Genomic DNA, 21,446 nt, shown 5'->3' with positions numbered 1-21,446 from the left:
CTCCTGAAACCTAGTACATTAGCTGGTTTATGGTTTCTTGATGAGATCTAAATAATCCGTAATCATAGAATTTTTGTCACATGTTAAAAAGTTAGTGCAGTGGACGTCTTTAGATAGTTAGATAGATACTTCTTTTTCATTTCAGCCCAGTTGATTGCATCCATTGGACTTCTGCTGCACAACTATCTTTGCTTGAAGACGAAATGCGGAGGGTAGAAAGAGTAAATGTGAGGCGCACGCTTAAAGTTTCATTGCTTCGCAGTTTATTTTACAATAATTTGTGTATCTGATATCACTATGTTGAATATGTTTATAGTTAACAGAATTTGTGACTTTTTGGCTTGCTGTTGTCTATTTTCAAGTTTAAATATTATCTTTATTGCAGATCCAAGGGATTTAACATCATTTTCAAAACGGGTTCAGGCCCAAAAATCACCCCAAAAATCTGAATATCTGGGCATGACTTGCCTTTTAGACATGATGTTACTTGGGTTTCGCTGGTTTCTTAACATAGAATTCATAATTTCTTTTATGAGTTACATCTTTTGAATGATATTAGAGACTAGTTTTTCTTGCTTGATATTCTACTGTAGAGATGAATTCATCAGGACACCTTGAAGAGACCAAATAATCTTTCAAAACTTATCTTCTAATATGTGACATTGTCAGTTACTTTAAAATAAAAATAAATAAAAAATAAAAAGGAAGAAAATCTTCATCTCACATTAAAAGTATGCCTTAGTACTGTGCATGATAACTTTGTTCATTTGTCAAGTTCATTAAAAATAAAAACTGAAATAGTTAAAAATTAACGGTTTTCATTAATGACAATCAGGTTGCACTGATGCTTTCAGAAATGGGATCTTCTTTGGTGGATGTTTTTAGAATGATAAGACCTTAATTCTTAATTGTTCATTGTACAATTCCTATAGGGATGAACTGAGTGATGGCTTGCTTGTTACATGGTCTTGGGTAAGACTCAACTCAAAAACTAGCTATTGAGGTAAGGGTGCGCTCATGCTTATATACTTAATGTTACTTTAGTAATGTGGGACTTTGCTTCACACCCTCCCTCACGTCCAGCGTGCTCACTCGGCAGCACTTGCGATGTGCATACCAGGGACACACACCCTACCCATACTTGAGTACTCTAGCTTTGATACCATGTTACATGGTCATGGGTAGAACTCAACTCAAAAGCTAACTATTGGGGTGAGGGTGTCCTCACGCTTATATGCTTACTAGTAATTGGGCGATATGGGACTTTTGTATAGGATTTAATGTTGAACTTTTGTGTAGGAATTAATGTTGCCATCTTGGAGACTATTATTTGTTTAGTTGATCAGAACATAGTTTAGTTGAATGGTTTGACCATGCCTCATTGTCCCTGATAACCTCCTAAAATGTAGTAGTGCTCAAACTTTTGATTCATTTATGAAAGTGAATTACTTTGTAAAAACAAAGTTGATATCTATTTAAAGAACCTAAAATATTTATGCTGCTTTTGTGCCTTGTATGGTTTAGTAAACTTGATTGCAATTATTCAGGCACAACGTCTTGTGTTATTAACACCTTTTGAGATTTTCATAGGATTCGATGGAATTTAATTATTTTCCTGTTGACACCTTTTGTGTTTGCCATTGCCATTGCCATTGCTTCACCCATAATAGTTAGATTACATGACAAACTATTTATTAAATGTGTTCTTTTTTTTATGAAGTGATGTTCTTTTTCATTAAATTTTGCACGTCGCCGTAATTAAATATCACTGTAACTACATATTTTCAGCGTTCACATTGCATAATTGCAAGTTTCTTATTTGGTTTGTATTGATAATTATAGGATAAATTTGAAATAGGGGATAATTATGAGGACAATGCACTATCCCAGCATGTTGTGGAAACGAAGTGTAGCGTGTTACATAAAGATTGGAAATGCAGAATGAAGAAGAAATGGGAGAAGCTTGTGGATGCTGGAACTAATCCTTATGCTCATCCATACAAAGGAATCAGATTAGATGATTGGAAGTATTTGATTGACGAAGTATGGTTAGATCCTGCAAACAAGGTATGTTATGATTTAGTTATATAATAATAATGTATTATTAACAAGCTCTATGAAATCATATAGAATGAAGGATCAAATTATGTACCTATAAATGCAAAGTATTTGACCACCTTCACAAGGCTTCTTAGTATTGTTATCATTGTTTAACTATATATGTCACAAACCCTTACAATTTGGATTTTTGTATCTAACCATGACCCAAAAAATTGACTTAGTACTTTAACTATATATGTAATAAACCCGTACAATGTGGATTTTTGTAGCGTCGCTACGACGTCGGAAAAAATAATAGGAGCAAGCTACCCTACAATCACACTAGTGGGTCGCGATCTTTTCCGGCAGCGATGAGTATTGCGGTGAGATGTATTTCGTTGATTTTATTAACTTTATCTACACTTATTTAATATGTTACCATATTAATGAAGGCGTGTTCTTGTTGGTGTTTGGCATATCACAGGTGAAGGAAAATGGTGGATTGTTGCCAGATCTCTGTAATTTCTACAAGGACACTCATCAACACAAGAAGACAAAACAGTGGATTGATCCTATATGCGGTGATTTACATGCAAGTATTCCAACCATTTGGACACTTATACATGCAACTTTTGTGTTTGTCTTATATTAACAATATTTATATTTTACAATTATAGGAGCAAATGACAAGGGTGCGGGATGAGTCTATCGAGGCTGGAACGCCGATGAGGCAAGAGGATATATCAATAGTGGTTCTTGGTAAGAAGAAGGGATACTTGAGAGGATTTGGGGTTGGACCAAAGCCTTCTTCTTGTGATACTGGGTTCTCTGCTGCATCACAAGCACGTGACGAGCAATTGAAAAGGCTTACATCCGAGTTGGAGATAATGCGTGCGGAGTAGCAGAGCAACCGTGAGAAGCAACAAAAAAAAGAAGAGGAGCAACAAACGAAAGAGGCAGAGAATACAAGACAACGTGAGGAGATGCAGCGGCAGCTTTTTGGACTTCAGAGCATGTTGGCGCAAGTATTGGAAAATCGCAATCCACCAAATTCTCGACAATAGATAGTCATGGTAATTGGTAAGTGTGCTAAACCATATTTGATTATATTTATGTTCAAAGTAAAGGCGAATAAACGTTTGATGAGAATATCATAGAGAAATCATTGTCTTTAAACTAATTTTAGTTCAATATTTAAAATATGGAATTTACAGTTTAGTTTATGTTGACTAGTATAGAAGCTTCAAACATTGTAATGTTCCACTGATCCATTGATGACTAGTTAAACAAGAAATTTTGACTGTTCCATGGAAACCAAAATGTGATAGAGAAGGAAAAAACGAGCCGGTTGGGGCAAAAAGTTGGAAACAGCCTGGAAACAACCCGAGATCGTAGTGGTCACCTCGGTCTAGATGAAACAAACTTGTGAAAGCAAGTAATGCTTCGATAGGATGCATTATTAGGTATGTAGGACATAAAAGTGTGACAAAGTAGGCAAAACCGGGGCGTTTGGGGTCCAAAACTGCTCTGAATTAGCTCCTATCTATTTCTTTTTTTTTCCTTCTTTTCTCTTCCTTTGGTGGTCTGCATGGTGAAGTATTGCATCAGTCATGAAGGTGGACTGATCTGGAGCAATTCTGCTGGTCTGCATCAGATCTGTCTGGATGCTTGTGGTGGTGTGCTCCAGATCAATTCTGGTGGTGTGCTCCAGATCAATTCTGGTGGTGTGCTCCAGATCTGTGGTGGTCTGCTCTAGATTTGTGATGCTTGTGGTGGTCTGCAGTAGATCAAATCTGGTGGTCTTCTCCAGATCTGTCTTGCTTTTTCCTCATCTGTCAATCATCCTCATCTGTCTGGATGGTCATCCTGATCAGTCTAGATGCTTGTTTTTGGAGTAAACTGATGGTCTATATTGTGAAATTAGAAATTTTCACAATTTTTGTAAGAAAAAATGTCGAATTTCACAATTTCTCAAATTGAGAAACTAAAAAAATTACAATGCTTAAGAAATTGCAAAAGTGCACACTTTCTGTATAGAAATTGAGAAACTTCTTGATTTTTAAATATTGTGAAATTTCTAAATTTCAAATGCTACACATTAGAAACTCTCCCAGAAAAAAGTGCACAAATCATCATCATGGATTGTGGGCCTTATTCAAGATAATATAGTACTGAGAACACCATACATTTTGTTGTATGAAAATGTTAGTGTTTGTATTTATTTTGATAGAATATGATCTTCAGGTGGTGATGTCAAATGACATCGTTACAGAAGAAAGAATACAAATTAATAGTCAACTATATATGGTGGTGACTATCAACACCAATTCATAGTTTGTATTTATAGGTGACAGTCAACTATCAATACAAAGTATTAATGATCGATGTATCAAATTTATTAGAGAGCTGCTATATATTATTTGCTTGTTTTAAACATTTTTTTATATCACTGATCAATACATGCATGATAAATATAAAGTAATATATTAGTATTTGCTTTTTCTAATACTTATCTCTAAATAAAAACGATTAGAAATAAAACTACCCAATAGTCACAAACTTAACTTTTTTGCAGGTATAAAAAGTTTCGTTTTACAAGTAGACTACCTACCTCCCCTTTGAGGAGTGAATTGGTTTGGTTAATCAATCGAACAACCTCTGGGTAGTCAAGTGCCACACCCCTTATCCGATCTTTCGGCATTGGCATCTCCCTTTGCATCAGTTCTAATATTGCCATGTAATGAAACATGTTCATCATCCATTCATTCATTATTTATCAATCTAGATATATAGGTTGCCAAAATAGGAGTTTAATTTAATTCACATGAAAGGTTCATTGAGGAAGATAGGAGTTATTGACAATATGGATCAATTTTAGTTGCCGTGTTTGGTTTCTGCTGTGTGGCACTATATTGGATCTGGAATGGTGGCTGATCCAATTTATTCTATAGACATAAGAATGCTATTGTTTTATTTACAATTTGATAATGGTAGTCATTTAATTTGTTAATGTGACATTTGCTTTTCATGGACATTTTTCATTATTTGTCCAATTTTAACTGACATTATTTATCTTTTTCTTTGGTACAGATGGATGAACTCGTGCACAAAGCTAAATTGTACAAAATTGACACTTTTTGCATTTTTGGAAGGATTATATATTTTTGTATAGATGTATATGGAAAATATTAGGGTAGACTAGTAGTTATATTTTTGGATACACTACTAGTTATATTTTTGGATGGGTGTGTATAGAAAATATTTGGTAGACTAGTAGTTATTTTTTTGGGTTAATGTACATGGATAAAAATTTCAAACATAATAACAAGTACTTGTTATGTTTTAAATTTTATGCTAGATGAAATATGCAGTTTCGAATTATTTGTGGATGTAAACTTATAATAGTTGCTGACTTTAATTAAACAGGTTCAGAAATGGTTGATATATGTATTTTGTTGAATGTTGATGATTCAACTTATTTGTTGGTTTGAATGATTTCTTCTTTTTACAGATTATATTGAATAAATTGGATGGATTATTATAAATTACAGGTTTTGTTTTTATAGTTTTGGCGACCAATTGATTAGTCGCGAAATGTCACAATTGGCGACCAAAAAAATTTTGGTCGCATCATGTCACAATTGGCGACCAAACAAATTTTGGTCGCAGAATGTCACAATTGGCGACCAAGTGATTAGTCGCGAAATGTGACAATTGGTGACCAAACAAATTTTGGTCGTAGAATGTCACAATTGGCGACAAAGTTTTTTGGTTGCAAAATGTCACAATTGGCAACCAAAATTTTTGGTCGCGAAATGTGACAATTGGCAACCAAACAAATTTTGGTCGCAGAATGAGACTATTGGCGACCAAAATTTTTGGTCACGAAATGTCACAATTGGCGACCAAAATTTTTTGTCGTCAATTGTCACAATTGGCGACAAAAAAATTTGGTCGTTGAATGTGCTAATTGGCGACCAAAATTATTGGTCGTGAAATGTGACAATTGGCGACTAAGATATTTGGTCGGCAAAAGGCGACTTTTCGCGACCAAAATGTTTTTGCGACAAAATAGATTAGTCGCAGTAATGATATATTTAGCGACCAAAAATTTAGTCGGCAAATCAAACTTTTCCTGACCAACCAAAATTTTGGTCGCGAATTACTTTTGCCGACTCTCAATTGGCGACCAAAGTAGCGACCAAATAAATTGGTTGCGGATAACTTTTACCGACTAAAATTGGACTTTTAGCGACCAATTTTTTTATTGCCAAAAGTGTTAATTCTTATAGTGAGAGGTCTCATCATCTTCTTGTTTTAGGCAAGCAAAGAGAGAACTATGCAGCATACATGCAGGGTGGTGGGCTATTTATATGCAACATTATGGAATAAAGTGGTACGATGACTTGAATTTTTCTTGTTCTTCATTTGATGGAAGAGATTTTGACTGTTGACTAGAAGGGGGGTTGGATTAGAAATTGAATAGGTCATAAATAAAGTAGCTTTGTCTTAATTTTCATGTGAAAGTTTTCGTTTTATCAACCTTATTAGCATGAAATTCCATGAACATGGGGCATTTGCATGCAAAAATGGGCACGCGAAAATAAAATAAATGAAATCAATTTCACTTGACATCTCTCCTTACCTAAATTAGATCAAAAGGGTTGGTATATATTACAAATAGATTTTACCTTTATTTATTTATTTATTTTACCATGTATAAGTGGGACTCATAATATCTATATGTAAAAAAAAATATTAGATAGTTTTGAAGAATTATGTGGTACATACTCAAAGTGTGTCATCTTTCGAGTCAACGTGTGTCATTCATAAAAAACTGGAGGAATTATTATTTAGTGGAAATTTGAGAAAATTATTATATATTATAAAAAAAATTATGATTTTAATTATTAATATTTATAAACTTTACCATTTATTTGTAATTACTTTTTCATTTGTGCAATGACATGAAACTTCTCCCAAAAATTTTGACTACATAATTGATTTGGAGCACCACCACTACAGGAAATGCCACTTTTGGCGACCAAAATATTGGTCGCCAAAAGCCCCATTTTTGGTCGCCGAAACAATTAGCGACTAAACTATTTTTGGTCGCTGAAAGTGAACGTTTTGGCTACTAAACTCTGGTTAGTCGGCAAAGGTTATCTTTTGGCGACTAAAATATTAGTCGCCAAAAGTGAACATTCGGCTACCAAACTCTGAGTAGTCGGGAAAGGGTATGTTTTGGCGACTAAATATTTAGTCGCCAAAAGTGTTGAAATAAAATAAATTAAATTTTCAGCGACTAAAATTTTTGTCGGGAATAAGTTTTAGTGACAACATTACTACATTTAGGGACTAAAGAATTTAGTCGCCAAAAATATTATTTTTCATTTTATTAAACTTTTGGCTACTAACCATTTAGTCACTAAAAGTTCTACCTTAGGCGTGGTGACTTTTGCCGACTAAAACTGTTCGTAGCCAAAAACCTATTAAGATTCATTTCTTTACTTTTTGCCACCAAAAGTTTTAGTCGCCAAATGATACCATTTTTTCCGTGACTAAAAAATTTAGTAGCCAATAGTTTATTTCTCTCATTCTCAAATTTTTTAGCTACTAATTATTTGGTGGCAAAAACGTTTTGAGTTATGTTTTTGCTACTAAATTATTAGTAGCCAAAACTTTTGATTACCTATTTGGCTACCAAAACATTTGGTGGCCAAATAATTTTCTGTTTTTTTTTTAAAAAAAAAAAAAAATTGTAAACCTGTATTCATTTATATTACATGTACCCTGTATAAACAATATAATCCATCAACACTAAAATATATTATCAACCATTAAAGCATTCAACATAATACATGAATAACCATGATTTAAATCACATACATAATACATGAATAACTAACGTCAATAATTTAAATTACAACCTGTAAACATAATACTTTCTATTACATTTGTAATTAATACAGCAATGATACACAAACACCAGAGAAAATCAGACCAGCCACCTACAACGAGGAAGATTAGTGATTTGAAGCAGCTTAATTACGTCCTATAACACCCAAAGCAAGAGAGATTTAGTCTTCTGTCCAGCTCTGCTCAACAATTTCACGCACCCTCCGGTTGTATTCACGCTTGTTCTCACAAAACAACAATGTTGCTTCTGAATTTGCAGGTGAGTTTGCATTTGGATCACAGAGCATTCACTGAAATGAGAAAAAGGGGAAACCTGCATTTGGGCTTGGGTTTGGGTTTGGATCACAGAGCAATGACTGCAATGAGAAAAATGGGAAAAATCAAAAAACATCATACCTGAACTAGTGACCAGTAGCTTTGTGGAATCAAAACATTCCTAGAAGTTATATCTATTTGGTATGGTAGAGTCATGCTTGAACAATTGACAAACTGCTGAGTTTATTACATGCATTTGCCAGTTTTGCTCATTTATTTATTAGTAAAATGATTGCACAGTATGAATTTAATACACACCACGCATAAACACGTGCCCCAAGTTGTTATGTTATATCTATGAGCCTGTTAACAATTAATGAAAGGTTGGCCGCTATTTTGCCACACTAAATCCAACGGATAGTATGCATGGAGTGGCCAACATGGGTTCAATTCTGCTACCTTATGAAAATTTGTTTAAAAAAGAAAAGTAAAAGTTCTGTTAAATAAAGTGGATAGATAGGTATGCACAAACCAATCAACTTTATTTTGCTGCTCTCAAATATTTTTGTATTTCATTCTAGATTTCTCATATTTTATATTACCTACATAGAGGAAAGTGGAAACCATAAAGAAAAAAATAAATAGCACAAGAGCCAAAGGAGATATGTTTTGTGCTAGCATACTCTAAATTGGTTTCAGGCTTGACGCCCTTTTTTCTCAAAATCAACAAACACGAGTCTGTCATACTCCACCAAAAAATTGACAGAAAAAGTTCTTTTGAATAACTCTTTTTCAAGCAAATTAACTGTAACAGCTTCAGTTTACCATTTCACTAATCATTCGAAACTAGTATCTTTAAATCAAAATCAGAGGGTGATTTTTTACTACGAGCAATATCATCTGACCATTCCTAGCAATAGATATTTTTGAACCATATATACACTCCATCATACCTGGATAGATGTCAGTATAGCAGCTATATCATATATTGGACTCCACTGATTTTGTAGAATATCCAGACAAATACTTCCATCTGCATAAACTGGTCCAAGCACAAAACAATAGTATGAGCAACTAGCATAGGCATATATCTTAGTGACATTATGTTTCACCACATAAGAGAGGAAATCAAATATCAAGGAGCAATGAAAAGACACAAAGAAAGTAGGATTCTGTGCAACAAGCTCCAGTGGATATGGCACGAAGTGTAATAGAAGCATGCAAACTAATAAACCCCAAAAAAGTAATAGAAACTTATAAAGACAAGTATAAAGAAATGTTGGCAGTCCTAAGAGGAGTAAACAGTATTGAAGTTAATATTAGTGGCAGAGCATGACTTCTGAGGATGCAGTGGCAGAAACTTACACTTTCCATAACACAACACAATAATCTGCTACCCTCTCAATCAAGAAAGCAAAAGGATTTAATTACTTATGACAAATAGATTTTACGTGAAGCCTTCTATAAACATATCCATTACCTTCCCACTTCTCAACTTCAAGCACTTAAAGCAAACCAGGCTCAACAACCGCTTTAGTTCGCTCGCATGGGAAGGATGATATACTGGAATTGGTAATTCTATATACCCAAAGTGACTTGAAAGGTAAAAAAATGAACAAAACTTTAGCAATACTTCAATGTGTCCAGCGGTCATGACCATTCAAACTTCTCAGTGTAATCAGAAAATAAAAAGGATTAAAACATGAAAAATACCTTCGCATGTCCCGGGTTCCGCAGCACCACATGATTCACATTTTCCAAATTCAAGCGGCAAACTAAGGAACGGATTTGAAAGTTGACTAGCATGGCTTATAGGGAAATCACTATTGGATGATGTGCACTAACAAAAAAATAAATAAAAGGAATCATACCAACTTATTCAACCAGAATGGTCACAAGATCCAAAGTTGCACTTAATCAAATGCCAATTGTAGGACAATTTGTTCGGAAGGAGGTTTACATCCATCACAAGATCTAAAATATGTCTCTGGAACAATATTAGGACTCAAATCTTCTACGGCCCATTTTTTTTTTATAGAATTTTTAAAACTATAAATGAAAAAACACATCTGAGAACTGTTTTAGTTTCCAAAAAAAAGACAACAATTTTCAATTTCAAAATCTAAAGAAAAAATATTATTTTCAAAACAATTTTTCATTCCCTATCCCCTGCGTACCTCCTCCCTCCACTCACTGAACATTTTTTCTTAATCTCATTTTATTTTTTAAAAACATATGTATGATGTACCAAATATTGAGCATTAAGACTCTATTTACATTATCAATTATAACTCATTTCTCAATGATTAATTCAACAATTATGTTGATAGAATATATATAAAACCATCTAATTAATAGAAAACACCTATGACAACCTTACAGAAAATAAACCTACTTTGCTGTCCACATCTCTATGGTTATCAATCATTTCATCCTCTGTTATTAATCTTTCTAATTTTCTCACTTTACAGCAACAACTAACATCTATCCGATCCGAGTTTGGATAGAAAACAAATTAATACAGTTGTTACATAACATAGGTTTAACTAACATAGGTTTTTGCATAGAGAAAAAAGAAAAAGAAAAAAACAATGCCTAGTAGCCTCATTGGGAGCTTAGCTGGTTTCTTGTTCTTCATCATCTAGGAATTGAAAGAAAAATGAGCATATTCTCAATGGTAGTGTAAAGAAAGAACAGAGGAAAGCTTAGCACCTAATTGCATACCAAACATAATAATGAAATGAAGATGTGAACTTGTTCATCTCCTCCAACCTTCTCTTCATTTTTTAGTACATTAGTATTGCTTTTGTTTTGCCTTAAGTGGTGATTACATAGTAGATGTGGCTCAATTATTACGCTACTGAAATTTGAGACTAGTGTTAAAATTTCTTCCCATAACATCTTACACCAAGTTCTTCCCATAAAATGTCTTAACATAACATCTTCAATTGTCCTATATTTGTTAGTTATTTCGTCTTTATTATTTTGAAAACAGTACACATTGCAGTGTAGTCAAAAGATTCACCAATTTGAGCTGTAAATTTCTAGTTAATACCCCGATTAAAAGGTTGCATTTCATGACTCCTAAAAGAGGATCTCTAATGTGTTTGTGGAGAAGCTTGGTCCGAAATGCCATTAGATCCATTTGTCGCCTTATTTATGCAATAAAATTCACATGAGTTTGCATAAATTTAGAAAATGATAATATATGATAAATACATCATTTGGATAGTTTCCCTGTGATGATACCAACAATTATAACTCGGACTAATTCCATAGGATACCATGTGATCATGTACAGCTTCTAGGGTCATGTATGAATTCACACATCTCATACATGGACATGGAAATTGTCCATCATTAGATACATTGTGAGAAGCAAACTCCAAAATTCTTTAACCCCTTGTATAGAGTTATATATAGTAACATAAAAAGGCACTACCTAAACCTGCTTTGATAACTTCTAGACTTGCTATTTTATACCATATTTAGTTTCAAATCAAATTCGTGCAAGAAAAAGGCAATGATGATCCATAAGATGCGTATCCTAAGAAACACAAAACATAGAACAAAAAAAAAATAAAAAAAAGGAAGCAACTTGTTTTACAACTAATATGAAAATAAATATTTGCTAGATAAGAACACTAAGACAAACTGTAAGTTCTTTTACAACTTTAAAGCGAAAATTACATGTTTTGCTATTCATTTTTCTACATGTTTTGTGAAGTATGGTGCGAAAATGGGTACTTGTCAAGACTCCTAAGACCATAAACAACAGTGATTCTATGGGTTACATATGCCTAACACATTCTGAAGATATGAATTTGGGTTTGTATGATGGTTGCTAAACTAGTAAAAAGGGTGGGATGTTTCAAAGTTCTTCTTTAGTTGTGTATTTGGATTCAACAAAAAAAAGGGGCAAAATTCAATGTTGTATTTTCTCTAATCACATTATTAGGCCAAGAAAACATTACAAGTATACAAGCATTAAAATAATGGACAACAATTTTCTCACAAAAAATAATAATAAAAAATATATATAATGATTCCTCATTGCTATTCATAAATGTGTGTAGCATCAACAACAATTCATTCACTTCAAGGACTATATTGGTTAAAATATGAATATCATAATCAGAATAGAACATGTTAATCATTCTATATTCAAGTATTTTTTTTTTCTCAAATTAAAATCATTCAAGTGTTTCATGAACCTTTCAAAGTAGAGAAGTTTTGGACATGCTAGAAGAAATGAGTGGAATGGCTTTTATCTTATCATAATAAAATAATGGACAACAATTTTCTTAAAAAAATAAAAATAAAAATAAATAAATAAATAAATAGTATACTATGTTCAATCTACAATCTAGAAGGATATACTAGCAGTGGTAGTTTCTAAACCTGATCTTCATAATTTCTATGTTAGCTATACTCACATATTGATTGGGAATGGGGCTAGGACTCTGTTCTGGGAGGATAGGTGGATTAGGGCTAGTTGTTTAAAGGAAGTGTTCCCTAGACTTTTTAGAATTTGACTTGATAGGTAGAGATCTGTTAAGGAAGTCCTTGAACTCAAAAGGGTCTGTTAGAGTGGGATGAGGGGGTTTACAAGAGAGCTGAGAGATTGGGAAAAAGAAGAGGTTGCTAGACTTGTTAATCTGATAACCAATGCCTATGCTCTTAAAGATGATAAGGATGACGATTTAAGGTGGATGGCAGAAAATTCTGGGTGCTTCAGTGTATTCTCAATGTACAGATGGTGTGAAAACAATATACAACCAAATGATTTTGGAGTTATTGCCAACATGATGTGGCATAATGTATCCCCTCCTAGAGCTAAATCCATTGTGTGGTTAGCTTGGAAGCAGAAGCTCAAAACTGTCACTTTTTTACAAAAGATTGGTGTGATTCAAGGCAATGCTAACAACCTATGAGTGTTTTGTAAATCATTATCAATCATCATTGTCATTTATCAATCATTATCATTACAATAACTTTGTGATTGAAAAAAAAGAAAAAAAATAAAAGATGAATCAAATTTCATAATTATCCAATCCTGCTGCTCCTTAAATAAATAAATAAATAAATAAAATACACAAAACAAAACAATAAACACATCTAACCAAATCAAAAGAATAAAAATAATCTGTAAAGAAATACTCTCTTTTTTAGTTATTATAGAGAGCAAGAGCGAGGTAGAGACAGAGACCTGAGTCTCTTTCAGTCGGTCCCCAGTTACTCCTTGAGAGTCTTTCACTGCCAGCCAGATCAATGAGGTTCAACACGCCCTGTACTTGTTGCTCGGTGTTCTAACAAGTGAAGTAAATCAGCATATGGAATGTGCATATTAGAGGGAGATGAGATTTTCTATGGAAACAAACAAAATTCAGAAATGTACCACATTTACTCCAGATATTCGCAGGGTAAAAACAAAGTGACTTCTGGATGAGTGCTTGCCATATACCTGGGTGAACAGAGCATCATCAGTGGCGAGCCTCAAATCATCCTTGGTGTTTCCATTTTCAGTCAAAAGACTCACCTAAACAAAATGCAAATTTCAGTTGCCATTGTGACATTTTGTCGAACACCTTGCAGACACAAAAAGTATATAGCATGATTCATCTTTGCTATACACAGAGAAACTATACAGATGAGAGAAAATAATATGATTTGAGGCGACACAGGGTAAATACTTACAACATAATCATCAATTGTGTTGCCTCCATGCATAGACTCCGGATTCGAGTGTGCAATTGGGTTAACAGGTAAAGATGAAGTTCTCTTCATTTTGGGCGTGAAAAGTTTTGAAAGAGACAATGTCCTCCGAATTAAAGGCTTCTCCCATGTGTCTGCTGGTGAATCTCCCAAAGCTAGGATTGCAGCCCTCTCAATCTCTGAAGTAGTATTACGGAATTTGAAGCTTAGTTTTGGAAAGAGGCTTTTCAGGGATGATTTAGCCCTAGTTGACAAGGGACTTGGGGAATCATTGAATCTGTAGTAACTAGGGCTAGGGATTGGCGAAAAATTCACTCTTTTGGGAGTTCGATTTGGTGTCAGGGGTATGTTTATTCGGACAAAATCCTCAGTAGAGCCCTCATTTGTTCTTGAGGGTATCTCTAAGGCAATATTTTGCCTCTACTGTTGACAGATTGGTTGTTCTTCAATAATTTCACTAGAATCTCCAACCTACAGTATACATGCCATGAAATATGGAGGAGGGCAGAGGCGAGAGAGAGTCAGAAAGAGAGCGAAAATAAAGAAGTAATATAGTTCCCTCCGATATGAAGCAAAATTTTTAAATTTTGTAATTACAATGGCCGACTAATATTTAGTCGGTAAAAGTAAAATACAATCTAAAAAATTAAAATAAAAGTAACAAATATATTAAAATTATTTTTTTAAAAAAATATAAGTAATAAAATTATAAATTAAAAAAAGGCAAAAATTAAATTATCTTAAATATTTGTCCTAATATTTTATGTACTGAAAAATATAATAATATATTTTCAAATTTTATATTCTTATATTTTCTTATATTCTTATATATATATATATATATATAATAAGAAAGAAAAGAAAGAAAGAAAATTAAAAGAAAAAAGAAGGAAATTTTTTTTTAAAAAAAATTATGAGCCAACTCAACCCGTGTTTTTTTTTTTTTTTGGGACTCCTGCATGACTAACTAGGCACTAATCAATTTTTTAGAATTTTAGAACATGCAATATGTATATTTTCTCATAGATAAAGACAGATAAAGAAATCATGTGTCAAGTGGATTTAATTAATTTATTATTCAGTTGTAACTAGCAGTCAAAATCATTTTCTCAAGCATATCTTAGCAGTCAAAATCATTAACGCACAACTAAAAAATATATACGCACAGCCCCAGCTTATGCATTTAGTTCAATTAGCATTAAATCGCCAATTACTTTTATAAATCCCTCAAATTTAAAAAAAAATATATATCTAAATTAAGTGAGTACTTATTTTGTATTTTAAAAAAATCACAAATATTTTCTTTTTTAAATATATCTAAATTAAGTGAATCTAAAAAATAAACAAATTTGCTTTAAATATTTAAAAAAGTTGAAAAAATTAATTATTAAAAAATTAAGAAAAATTTTAAAATCTGAAATAATATCAATAAGTTTTACAAATATGTATTATTTACTCATAAGTCAGGCCATAGAGTTGAGTTTTTTGAATTTATTTTTTTTGAAAATTGAATATTTTATTTTTCATATTTTTTTGTTTTTAGTGAAATTTTTTAAAAATTTTAAGTAATTTTTTACTTTTTAAAATGCATCTTACTTAGATGTATTTAAATAAAAAAATATTTTAAAAATTAATAAATACACAAAACTAGTGGTGGTAGTAGTAGTAGCAGTAGTAGTAATGGTAGTAGTAGTAGCAGTAGTAGTAGTGGTGGTAGTAGAGTGGTGGCGATAGTAGTAGTAATGGTAGTCGTAGAGGTGAAGTAGCGACAGTAGAAGTAATAGTGGTGGTGGAATGGTGTTTGCAATAGTGGTGAAGGTGATAGAAGAGATGAGTGGTGAGAGAGAGTGATAGACAGAGAGACACAGAGATGAGGGAGAGAGTGATAGACAGAGAGACACAAAGATAGAGAGAAGAGCGATGAGCGAGAGAGATAAAGAGAAGAGAGATGAGCGAAAGAGACAGAGAGAGAAAAGATATGAAAGAAGAGATAGATGAGTGAGAGACATCGAGATGAGGGAGAGAGTGAGCAATGTGAACACAATGGGAGAGAGAGATAAACAGACAGATAGACACATAGAAAGAAAGAGAGAGAGAGAGAAGAGTGAGAGACAGACAAACAGACACAGAGAGAGAAAGAAAGAGAGAAGAGTGATAAGTGAGAGAGAGATAAAGAGAGAAAGAGATATAGAGAGAGAGACAGACAGAGAGACAGAGAGAGAATGAGATAGAGAGAAACATATAGAAAAATAGAGAGAAACAAGCGATGAGAGAGATATATAGAAAGAGAACGAAAAGAGATGAACGAGAGAGAGAACAGAAAAATAGAGACATAAAGAGAAGACAAATGAGAGAGATAAAGAGAAGAAAGATGAACGAAAGACACACAGACAGATAGACAAACAGACAGAGAAAGAAGAGTGATGAGTGAAAGAGAGAAAAATATGAGTGGTGGTAGTTGAATGGCATTTGCAGTAGTGGTAAATGTGGTAAAGAAGATGGGTGGTGAGAGAGAGAGATGAGTGAGAGACGAATAGAGAAAAGAGATAGAGAGATAGAGAAAGAGACAGAGTGATGAGCGAGAAAGAGAAAAAGTGGTCGCTAAAAGTGCATTTTTTGTAGTGGATCGATAAATCGAAAGGGAGCTCAATAAATAAAGAAGACAGATAATTCAAAACTCTTTTCAAAACTTAATTCAAATCAATTTTTTAAATATTTTAAATATTTAAATATTTTAAAAATATTTTAATTTTGTGAGAGACAGATAAAGAAGAGAGAGAGAGAGAGAGAGACAGACAGAGATAGAGTGATGAGCGAGAGAGAGAGATAGACAAAGTGGTTGCTAAAAGTGTATTTTCTTATAGTGGATCAATAAATCGAGAAGGAGCTCGATAAATAGAGAAGATGGGAGTAAGAGAGTGAGCAAGACGAACATAGTAAGAGAGAAATAGACAAATAGACAAGTAGACAGAGAGAGATAGAGAAGAGTGATGAGTGAGAGAGAGACAGGGAGAGAGAGATAGACAGAAAAAGAGATAGAGAGAGAAAGAGAGAGAGAGAGATGAAGAGATAGAAAAAGAGAGAGAAACAAAAGATGAGCGAGAGATAGACAAAAAGAGAGAGACATAGAGCGAATATTTGTTGCTAATTTTTTTCGAGTCAATGAAAAATAGATCAGGCTTGTTAAATTAATATTTTTTAATTTTATTTATTGTTTATACTTTTTACTTTATTAGAGTTTTATGACTCAGTTTGTGAAAAAAAAAATTACAAAATTTAGAAATATTTAGAAAGTATAAATTCAAAAATAAGTCTTACAAATCAGATTTATTTACTCATAAGTCATGAGTGAATTTTTTTTTACACACTTAGCCCTCGTTTTGATAATGAAATTTTTTTAAAACTTTTTAAATATATGTTTTGTGTCTGTAAAATGATTATTTCATTAGTACTGGTAATAATATTGAAAAATTTATTAAAATGATAAATAATTGGGATATTTTATCTTTTATTTGTGAATTTTGATTTATTCTTAATTTATTAGTGTTATTGAAATATGATGATGTAAAAAGTATAAATAGTTTAATTGTACTTTTTAAAAATAATAAATTTATTATTAAAAATTAAATTGATCAGACTGACCTGTAACTATGCCTTTAAATTTTTGCAATGTAAAACTATCGACAAACAACCAATAACAAGTTGCCCATTTTAGCATACCTTTCGCGTGAGGGCCCAATTATTAAAAGATGTGTTCAACCATCAAATGAAAGCCGACTACTTCTTCCATCCAAAAATAATAATCTATTTTCAGAATTTAATTTCTTTTTATAATACAATTATTACATTTTAAAAATATTAATTTTTCAAAATTACCTTTTGATAGTATATTTTTTTAGAAATATCAATTGTCATAATTGTACTTTTTGTATTATTAATGGATTTAAAAAAAAGGACAAAATAAGAAATTCATATTATTTTAATAATTAATTTTTTTTTAAAATTAATATTTTGAGATAATAAAAAATAAAATAAGATATTAATAATTTTGGATGGTGGGTGTACAACCTAAAAATAAAAATAAAAATAAAAATAACTATTTTGTTTAGTCAAATTTTCAAGTGGAGACTAATGGTATTGTTATTAATAAAATAAAATAACTATTTTGTTAATTTTTTTATTTTCATTCGGCTACCAAAAAATTTAGTAGCCAAAAGTAGGTCTTTGGCGACTAAACGGAATTTTGTCGCCGAAAGTGAACATTTGGCGACCACAATTTTGGTCGGCAAAGATTAAAAATTAATTTTTTTATTTTCATTCGGCTACCAAAAAATGTAGTAGCCAAAGGTAGGTCTTTGGCGACTAAACGGAATTTTGTCGCCGAAAGTGAACATTTGGCGACCACAATTTTGGTCGGCAAAGATTAAAAATTAATTTTTTTATTTTCATTCGGCTACCAAATAATTTAGTAGCTAAAGGTACTTCTACGGCTACTAAATTTTTATTTAGTCGCCAATTGTGATATATTTAGCTACTAAAAATTGTTTTAGTCGCCAATTGTAATATCTTTAGCTACTAATTTTTTTTTAGTAGCCAATAATCAACATTCCCCTACTAAAAAAAATTAGTAGCTAAAAAGTTGACTTTTGCCGACTAATATTATTTTTGGTAGCCAATTCCGTGACTTTTGCCGACTAAATTAGTTTTGGTAGCTAAAAGTGGTCGGCAAAAATGCTTTTTCTTGTAGTGCACGTTAATAATAGTTTAGATTTGTTTAAGTTAAAAATCTCTACTTTACAGCTGAAGTTGGCGCATTGTGGGATAAATTTGTATTGATCTCAATGATTTGAACCATTCATCTCGTCTGACAAGCTGAGAAGAACATGCATGCATGTAAAAAAAAAAGAAGAGTTAATCAGACATAAGTAATTACATGATCAAATCACATACATATTATAACAAATAAATTGTATATTTTTATAAAAGTATGTATACCGAATATATAAAAATGATCTCATAGTATGACAATCGATAACTTCACAATGAAATTGAGATCTTCAAATTATCCCACCAAAAAAAAATAAAATAAAAACAACAAGGCTACTAACACTAACATTTAAGGTACCCCTTTCTAAATTTAGTAAAAGTGACAGTAAGAGGAAATACTACAATGCACACACTCTCTCCATAAGAAAATTAAAGTGATAATTTATTCCTCTCATCAAATAATTTTATTAATTATGTCATTATCTCTAAAAAAAAAAAAATCAATTAATATCAATTTTTTGCCCCCTTATAATTGCCTTAAATTCTTTTGACTGCAAAATTGTATAATTTTAACGAAGTTTCATGGCCTTTTAACTTGCATCACTATGCTTTGATTGCCGTAACGGAAAGGTAATGGGTTGAGCCAGTAGATCAGGTCGCAGAGTCTTTGTTTTATGCGTGTTATATTTTTTTCGCGAACAATAAAGGAATTCAATCTCCGCGGATACGACTCCCAAGTCTCATGTCTCTTATTTTTCATTTGGTTGATTGATTGGTATGAGATAAAATAAATTAGAATAATTATTCGTTATACTGTCCTAAGAATTGATAATTCATTTATAATAGTGAATAACAACTTTATTTGTAATGTAATTTTATTATATTTTTAGTTTATCAAATAAGAGAACGAACAATTTGATAGAATGATTATATCTTCCATTCCATTTAAAAGAACCACCACTACTTCAATTAAACACTCATTTGCCAAGCAGCTGATGTAATCCAATAAATGAGGGAAGATTTTAATTCAGTGTAAATTTTTAAAAAATAATTACAAATAAATAGTAAATTTTACAACTATTAATAGTTAAAGCCAATATTTTTCATGAATGTGTAATAACTTTATGAAAATAAACAAATCATGTCATGTCCCACTGGGAAAGTTAACCCGACCCGATTTATTTTGCCCAAATTTGTTTCTTGTCCAAATTTTGGATTAGACGTGTGTGGGTTCAAGTGTGAGGTACCAATCTATTTAGCTGTTAAGTTTTTAAATGCTGTTTTTGATTTTTTTTTTTTTTGTACTTAGCTGTTAGTTAAAATTTTATTTTTAAATGCACTAATTTATATGCATCTAAAAAGTAAATTTTTGTAAAGAAATTAGGAAACAAAATTCACAAAAAAAAAAAAAAAAATTGAAAATGTATTGAATTTTTATATATTTTTTGTATTTACTGAACTTTTTTTGAAAAAAATAAAAATATTTATTTGGAAAGTGCGTTCAGGCTAACTACATCAAAAATAATATTTTAAAAAATTAGTTAAAATATTAAAAAAATTCATTAAAGACACACACAAAAAAATCTATATATAAAAATAAAATTAAAAAAAAACTTAAAAATCAAAATTCTATTTGAAAACTCAAACTACAGAGAGTGGTGGTGCTTCCCACAAAATTCACTAGATAATTGTGCATAAATATAAAAAAATATTACCGACATAAAAATAACCACCAAATATTTGTAAACTCTCTCATTATAAGATCATGATATATTTAAATTCCCTTTGGCTCTTTTCCCCAAAATTTTTAGAGTTGAACTTTTCCTTTTATAATTTTTTTGGACAATTTTATTTGTTATTGAATCCATGACAAAAACTATAGATATCTAGGTAGGGTTATCAATGGATCAGATTTAATCTGAATCTGACCTAAATTTAATTCGAAAATCGAATCTATTACCAAAAAATCTGATTTGGCAATTCGATAATCTGAATCTGTCATTTATTAAACAGATTGATTATGCAAAAATTTGATTTGATTCGATCTGATAATCTGATAATCCGATCCGATTATTCTCGATTTGAATGAAGAAAACACATAATGAATCAAATTATATAAAATTGTAGCTCAATAAATAAATCAATGGATCAGATCAGATACCCAAAATTTTCAAATTCGGATTTGGGTGATCTATAATCGAATATGGGCTAAACGGATTCGGATTGAGTTTAAGTTTGTCTTAATCAAATCAGATTCCTATTTTGACAAATCCGAACCATTTACATGCATACATTTGGGCATCATTAGAATAAATAAAATATTACATATAAGTTAAAATCAATCTAGTTGTCGACCCGGGTGTAAATCTGGCCGGGCCCACAGGCCAAAAAATTAGGCCCAGGCCCAAGGGTATTCGGGCCTTGGGTGGGCCGGCCTGATGGGCCTGACCATTTTTTTTGTTTTTTTTAAATTTTTTCTACTAAAATTTTATTATTTTTCATTAAAAAAGACATTGGGCCTCGGGCGAGCCAGACCTTGAATGGGTCTTAAGCGGGCCGATGGGCTGGGCTGGGCTGGGCTTCAAAATGATAGCCCAAGCCCAAGCCCAAGCCCAAGCTTAGGGGCTTGGGCTGGGCTCAAACCCGTTTTTAAACGGGCCTAAACAAGTCGGGCCCACCCAAGGCCGTAGGGGACTTCAGGCCGCAAGCTATCTTTACGCTACTAGTTGTCATGTATCCACTTTAATCCT

At 32.2% G+C, this 21,446-nt stretch overlaps 2 protein-coding genes across 2 annotated transcripts; one reads left to right on the top strand and one right to left on the bottom strand.

Annotated features, from left to right (window-relative positions):
- Positions 1-2,318: 2,318 nt before the first annotated feature.
- On the top strand, positions 2,319-3,065 carry LOC145804693 (uncharacterized). Its single transcript, XM_082899478.1, has 3 exons — positions 2,319-2,423; positions 2,525-2,632; positions 2,718-3,065. Exons 1-3 carry the CDS (start codon positions 2,412-2,414, stop codon positions 2,940-2,942), a joined length of 345 nt encoding a protein of 114 aa, XP_082755604.1. The 5' UTR covers positions 2,319-2,411; the 3' UTR covers positions 2,943-3,065.
- A 4,773-nt stretch (positions 3,066-7,838) lies between these two features.
- Positions 7,839-14,343, bottom strand: LOC145804692 (uncharacterized). The gene is made up of 5 exons (XM_082899477.1): positions 13,912-14,343; positions 13,679-13,753; positions 13,424-13,523; positions 9,168-9,256; positions 7,839-8,315 (listed from the first exon to the last, which is right to left on the bottom strand). Exons 1-5 carry the CDS (start codon positions 13,999-14,001, stop codon positions 8,247-8,249), a joined length of 423 nt encoding a protein of 140 aa, XP_082755603.1. The 5' UTR covers positions 14,002-14,343; the 3' UTR covers positions 7,839-8,246.
- Positions 14,344-21,446: the final 7,103 nt, after the last annotated feature.

Source organism: Camellia sinensis, chromosome 12 (genome assembly GCF_055761805.1).
Source record: "Camellia sinensis isolate YWXY chromosome 12, ASM5576180v1, whole genome shotgun sequence".
NCBI classification, from domain to species: Eukaryota; Viridiplantae; Streptophyta; class Magnoliopsida; order Ericales; family Theaceae; genus Camellia; species Camellia sinensis.
The sequence above is the reverse complement of the archived record's forward strand: the minus strand, read 5'-3'. Positions and strand labels throughout refer to the sequence as shown.

Coding starts and splice junctions, on each gene's coding strand:
- LOC145804693 (XM_082899478.1), top strand. Junction 2,633..2,717: donor CTATATGCGGTGATTTACAT/GCAAGTATTCCA, acceptor TTACAATTATAG/GAGCAAATGACAAGGGTGCG.
- LOC145804692 (XM_082899477.1), bottom strand. CDS start 14,001: ATGAAGAGAACTTCATCTTTACCTGTTAACCCAATTGCACACTCGAAT. Junction 13,524..13,678: donor ATGATGCTCTGTTCACCCAG/GTATATGGCAAG, acceptor TTCACTTGTTAG/AACACCGAGCAACAAGTACA. Junction 9,257..13,423: donor ACCGACTGAAAGAGACTCAG/GTCTCTGTCTCT, acceptor TGCTTGGACCAG/TTTATGCAGATGGAAGTATT.